At 33.3% G+C, this 7,024-nt stretch overlaps 1 protein-coding gene and 1 long non-coding RNA gene across 2 annotated transcripts; both read right to left on the bottom strand.

The window, feature by feature from the left end:
- Window positions 1-1,228: 1,228 nt before the first annotated feature.
- On the bottom strand, window positions 1,229-2,612 carry LOC140892269 (mitogen-activated protein kinase kinase kinase 20-like). Its single transcript, XM_073301109.1, has one exon. It carries the CDS (start codon window positions 2,455-2,457, stop codon window positions 1,432-1,434), a length of 1,026 nt encoding a protein of 341 aa, XP_073157210.1. The 5' UTR covers window positions 2,458-2,612; the 3' UTR covers window positions 1,229-1,431.
- Window positions 2,613-5,712: 3,100 nt separating this feature from the next.
- LOC140886637 (uncharacterized) lies at window positions 5,713-6,584 on the bottom strand. Its single transcript, XR_012151620.1, has 3 exons — window positions 6,554-6,584; window positions 6,422-6,464; window positions 5,713-5,879 (listed from the first exon to the last, which is right to left on the bottom strand). It is a non-coding gene; the product is annotated as an uncharacterized lncRNA (long non-coding RNA).
- Between the last annotated feature and the right edge of the window lie 440 nt (window positions 6,585-7,024).

The raw sequence follows: 7,024 nt of genomic DNA, 5'->3' as shown, positions 1-7,024 counted from the left end.
TATAAATCATGGATAGAAGGATTTCAAATATATTCAAATGTATTTTTTTTTGTTTATAGAAGTAGCAACATAAATTTCAAATCTACTCTTTTCATGTTTATATGATATTTCATGTTAGTTAGGATATATTTCAAGTCCACCTAATAATGAACTCATTTGAAATGCATTCTACTTTATATAACTAATGTGTAAATAAGTAGTGTAAAGATTTAAGATTTGATTTATTGCTTCATTGTTAACAATTAAATAGAATCGAAATCCATAAATTTGATATCTTTACATCCAAGCACAAGCTCAGTGTTTACTCGCAACAATCTCGAAGGAAAAAGGTGTAACTTCGAATTAGTATTCATTTAAGATATCCAACATGGAAGAAAAGTCTAGTTTGTAGCTGGGAAAGCAACGAACAAAATGCGTCCACCCATACGCTTTTTTATTAGTTTGGAGATTGGGATTTTGGGATGTAATAGACACGCATTGCTGCTCGATCCATGACTTGGCCACGACTTGCAAGTGGTGACCTCTAATTAAATTTTAAAAAATAATATGAAGTCTGGCTACAAACAAATATATTGTTTATATATATTTGCGCTCCAAACAAATTAAAAGATTTCTCTTTATTTTATCATACCAAATTTTGAAAATTCTTTTATAAATTCCTTGAAGAATACAGGGACAGTTTTTAATTTGTCGAAAACACAGTTTAACGAACGCGGTTCAAGAACACATGGATAGTTTTAAATTTTTCGAAAATACAGTTTTAGGAACATGTTTGAAGCATATAATGTTTATATATACTTTTTTTCAAAAAAAAAAAGAAAAGAAAAGGAAAAAGGCTATATTATCCTTTATTTTTTGTATAGAATATTTTTTTAACGTTTTTGTTTATTTAATTGTCGTGCACAAAAATCAAGATGGATTCTATTATTTTTAGGTGTTATGTATGCAGTCGAGGATATCTATCTTTGAATACATACGGTGGCTATTGCAGCTGCTGTTGGCAAGTTGCAGCAAAGCTGCAAATATAAAGAAAATCAGAAAAGCATGCCGTGACCAATTAAGTAAATAACGACCAAATCTTTTGCCTAACACATCCAAACAACGATGCAACAGTCTCGTTTTCCCAAGAAATATTAATAAATAGATGATATATTGTTTGAATGAAAATTAATTCCAGGAAATTTGTCAATGAATTGAATATTGAGAATATATATACATAATAAACTCAAGAATCAAAGATACATGTATAGCAGCTTTTATAATCTTTTGAATTTCTGATATTATATATATATGTACAGAGAGAAAAACAAAGCTATGATTTGCCCATCAGAAAAGTGGAAAAACTAACAAAAGAAAGTGAAGAATGAATAATAAAAATATATTCTATGTATCTTGTTATCTGAATTGCCCCTAACGATCGAGCGAGCTCCGTCACCTAACTGTTACCCAATCATCCGGAACAGACCAATCAAAGAGGATTTGATTGTTCACCAAGTCTCGCAGGCGGACCTTGGGAGAAATGGACCATAAATCGGAGCCGGATTCCGGCAATGGCAAAGATGTAATTGAATATGTGGACGAAGCCCAATCTTGGAAATCCAATGGGCATCTGGGAGAAATTGAGGCACTTTCTTCCTCTTTGGCTTCCACGTCATCTCGACCATCCGCAATGAAGGGATGATTTAGAAGCATCTCAGCCGTCCATCTCTTGCTTGGATTCTTAACAAAGCATCTCCTAACAAATTCTTTCCCCTCCTCCGACAAATTCCCGGGCACATCCGGCACCTCCTCGCCAATCCCAATATTAAATAAAAGCTCCGCCACGTCGGAGCACTGCCACACCGGAGATCCCGTTGCCATCTCCGCCACCACGCAGCCAACGGCCCAGATATCCGCAGGAGGGCCCTGTTCGCCGCTGCAGACCATCTCCGGCGACATGTATAGTGGCGTGCCCCTTAATTCACCCCTCGAAACCACGCATCCTCCTGCTTTCTTCGCCAGCCCGAAATCCGCCACCTTCACCCCACCGTCAGACCCCAAGAGAATGTTTTGAAGCTTAATATCGCAGTGAACGTACCCAAACTCGTGAATATAGCGAATCCCTCTAAGCAAAGCCTTCGTGCACCGCCGGATTTCGGATTCCGGAAGCCTTCGATCACTATAATTCTTGAGCTTATCAGCCAAAGTGCCGCCGGGGGCGTACTCCAAAAGTACATTATACAACTTTTCGCCATTTTCGTATGAAAAGCTTTCACCAAAGCAACGAATCACCTCTGGGCAGTCCATGAGCTCGTCTAAAATTAGTTTCTCCTTCATAAGAGAAGAAGATTGCGAAAACCCACAAGACTTTACAGCCATTAATGGAGAAGCTCCACCAATATTCTTGCTTCTGGGCACCGCTAAATTTACAGTAGCAAAGCTACCATGTCCAACTTTCTCACCTCGAATCCAATCCATTAATTCTTCAAAGACCACAAAACAGTCGGAGAAGATTGAAATTGAAAATACAGAGTTGAAGGTACAGGTTACGGTGTGAAATGTGAAACTGTGTATATATAGCTAGGAAGGTTTTTGGACTTTGGAGTGAGTTGCTGTCAATTCGTGGCCGCAAACGTTAGGGAAAGGCTTTGGTTTGTAATTGTAATTGTAACTGTAATAATAAAAAAAGCACGTGAGTGGTTACCAGAGACATGTCGAGTTTTTTGGAAAAGGGTTGACCCAAAAGGGGACCTCATCCCATATGAATTATTATTTATTGGCTCATGCGAAGTTAAATCGAGGGATGTACATGAGCGACAGAGACCTGAAAGAAATAGCAACATGACCAACCTCCAAAGCATATTCGAATCGAACCCGCACTTATTTGGTTTCGGAAAACGTGGTTAATATTGTTGAACAATCATTCATTAAAAACATTTAATAAAACCACGCTTTTATGCTTGTGATTTGTTTGGCGTGACTTTTGAGCATTTTGTTAATATATATATTATATTATATATATTCATTAATACCGCACCGCGCTCTTTTCAACTTTATTATTATTAAGTGATTTAACTGTAATTAATGCAGGGTTTAGTTGTTAATTGAGAAATCTTCGCTCTTAACAACCAACTGCATTTAGAGAGATTATTTGACTGAACACTTCCATTTAAAAAAATTGATAACTTGAATTTTTTAAATAAAAAATTTAATATTTTCTACAGCATATGCCACGACCAGCTAATACTTAATAAAAGTCTTAGCAATTGTATGGATCTCCAGTACAATTTTAATGGATACTAGTATTCGGACTCATGCGTTGTGTTCTGTTCACTTTTTTTAACTGAAAATAAAAAAATAATAAACAGTAAAATAAAAAAAATGACATTTTTGTAAATAAATATCCATAAAAAACAAAAAAATATAGTGAAAGTTATATTTTCGTAAATAATTAGTTATCAATGAGCAAAATAAAATGACATTTTGGTAATTAAACATATACTAAAAAGCAAATAAATAAAGGGGTTAACCATATCAACATACCAACCCCTCAAATTTAATAGAATAGTATAGATAATAATGACGCGTGTTATTATTAATGACCTACATAAAGTGATGTTGTCAAATATTACGGATAGCTGGTAAGATGTACGCAAATCTAGAGTAAACACAAACGAAAATATTATTTAATGACCATTTTGAAAATTGTTCAACAATTTCAACCATTAACTCAAAATTGCGCTAATAAATCGAACATAAAATTTATTATTACAATTAGTACATTATAGCCGCTCGCATTTTTCATGCGAAAAACGTTGTGATCTAGGAGAACAGTAGCTAGACTAGGATCGATAATTGATAGCCAACCAATCGCGTTCACATGTTCGCACGTTTTTAACACCTTAAAATGTATTCTATCAATTTTTTGGTAATATTATGAATATCAAAGGGTTTTTTTTTTAATTTTTTTTAGACAATTACAACCAATATATATATATATATATATATATATATTCCCGATACAATTCACCATTTTTTCAGAAGCAATATAAGAAGAAAGTAAAAAGGCATCAATGTTTACTCTAAAATGGGTCATGTATATGTATGTAATGTTGACTGGCGCAAAAGTCCATTTTTACAAATGTTAAGGCCCATTTACTTTTGGGTTTAAAATCTTATTTGAATAATTGAATTTATATTTCTAAATTCAATGAATTTAATTCACAATTGACTGATTTTTGTAATTGAATCTTTCAGATTTTATTTGAATCATGATTCTTGCATGGAAATTTAGGAATTCAAATTTCATTGAAGAAAACAGCATGCGTGGATAAATTATAATTATTCATCTTAAGCATGCTTGAAATCTATTTATTCATTTCCTCAAAAATAAATTTATTTATTCATAATTAATCATGCAAGAACTCAAAATAAAAGATATGGATATCAATTCTTCACGTGGCAAAACTGTGACATAAATCAAATTAACAGCATTAAATTAAATATGAAATTTTTGAAATTTTTGGTCCGATCTAAATATATAACCTAAAAATTCTAAAGGCGTTCTTGGTATGAGAGAATGAGATGAGAATAAAATGAGCATTCTCGTCTCATTTCATATGTCCATGTTTGCTTTAACATTGAAATGAAAATGCTCATTTCCATTGAAATGATTATTCTCATGAACATGGGAATAGTCATTCCATCTATTTTGGATGGGAATGACTATTCCCACCTCCAATTTTCATGTTTATATTCAAATATTTTCTATATTTAGATTATTTAAACAAATATTAACTTATATAATTATAATAATATATTATAATATATATAAAAATAATTATATTATTATTTTATTATTATATTAATAATAATAATTTTTAATATTCATTATTCGTATTATGATTTATTTATTATTATTATTCATAAAAGTATTAATAAAAAATAGTATTATTTATTTATTATAAAAATTAAAAAATAATATTATAATTGTTTATTTTTATTATTATTATTATTATAAATATTATTATAAAATATAAATTTAAATTAATTAAAATATATAATGATAATTTTATAATAATTAATACATTATTGGTAACGCTTAGTCGTGTCACGTCGAAATTAACCCAACTCAGATTAACTTAATAAACATGCAGTAGCGAGAGTAGGGATCGTTCCCACGAGAAAAGTGAAATTGTTTTCTTAAAAAGTACTGAAAATGTGATGACCCGAGTTCTAATCTCTCATTAATCTCATTAATCATTATTAAACCATGTTAGACAATAATCAAAGTCTAAACAAAAGAATAAAAAAAAAATTTTTTTAAAAAATAAATTGCTCTGCGCACGCGCGGGCATCACCCCTCGCGCGCGCGCCGGCCAATGGGACCGAGGCCCCCTGGCTTGGCTCGCGCGCGCGCGAGCAGAAGCTCGCCCGTGCACCAGCCAAACCAACAGAAAAAAAATATGGCTCAGCTGCTGTCAAAAACGAGATCATGCCAATGATTGATTCAAGATCATGTCCTACCAAAGTCTAGACATGGTTTAATCAATCATAACATCTAACATGCATTCTAACATGCTATAATTGTTAGGAATAAACCATTCCAAGGCTTTACAACATAATCATAATTCTCATAACATGCAATAACATTGTCATATATCAAGTTCAAGACACCTTATGTTGATTCAAGGATTTACGACATATTTCCAATCCTATAAACATCAACAAAACCACAACTCAATCATCTACAAGTCTTGGTACAAGTATCTTCTAACATGATCATGTTTAAGACTCAATAAACTTCATGACAGCACACATAACTCCTAACTCGGATCCTCACGCTATATCGATTTCATCCCTTGTTCTTTAAGTCCGCCTTTGCCCGGTTCCACTTCCTCCTATTGCAATGACACATACAACAAAACAATAGCCGGATAACTCTGGTGAGAAATAGATTTCCCAGTAAAAGCAACTAAACATGCATAATCAATATCACAATCATGATATAGAAGTAAATACAATGCATGCTTTCAAAACAAGGTTCATTTCGTCATTCATCGACTGGGATCCCGAGAAGAAGATATCATAGCTAATCCACCGACACACCCTATCGAGGTGGGGCTACTATCTTGCTCCTCTAGACTTTGAAGCCATTATATATGTAGTTCAGACACTAGGCTAAAACAACCACCCAGGCCATACATATACAATCCCTCAAATCGTCTATTCGAACGTGTCCGTTCATTTCAAATTCAAGGAATAAGTCATCAAGATGAATGCAACATATATCATAATCAAAGCATTCATTATATCAAAGACTTATCCAAGTAATCAAAGTAAAACACATAAGAGCACTTAAGTAAACAAGTATGTGAATTGTGGGAACTCGATACAAACCATCTCGAGTTGTAATCCCAATCAAATCGTAGTCCACTTTTACCTTTCAAATGTGATGTCTAGGATGTCTTTGAGCTTGTCCAATTCTGTCCAAGATCAATTACCAAACACAACTCAAATTCTGTTCAATATCAACTCAACCTTCCACAAGAACTTCAAAGGAAACTCAACCAACCTTGTGTGTTCTTCTATCGGTTTCGAATTCAACGTTCTTGAGTTCACTTGTCCTGTTTACACACTGAAATCATAGCATAACAAACAAGGAATCATCAGCTAATAGTTCAACAACTTCAGATTCCAAGAACAATAGCAAATCATTTCGATTCAAGAATTCGACGGCATTTCGGTATTACTTCGGCGATCCCGAACAACTCTAAATCATTTCTAACATTCATATCAGATGTTCAACAACTCAACTCAACATATCAGCAAGTATATATCAATCGAAACATATCTGGAAATCATAAGGACATGATATACACATCACTCTTTAACCAAACTTCAAGAACATCAAAGCTAGAAGATCAAAACCATCAAATTCATTCCAACTTCTGATCCCTGTCCATTTCGAATTCTCAAACCAACATGAAAGACAGAAAAACTTACATCAAATCGAAGGTCTTGTCGAGAGGATTCCAAAACATCT

Source organism: Henckelia pumila, chromosome 3 (genome assembly GCF_033568475.1).
Source record: "Henckelia pumila isolate YLH828 chromosome 3, ASM3356847v2, whole genome shotgun sequence".
Taxonomy (NCBI): Eukaryota; Viridiplantae; Streptophyta; class Magnoliopsida; order Lamiales; family Gesneriaceae; genus Henckelia; species Henckelia pumila.
Note: the sequence above shows the minus strand (reverse complement) of the source record. Positions and strands in the feature narration are given on the sequence as shown.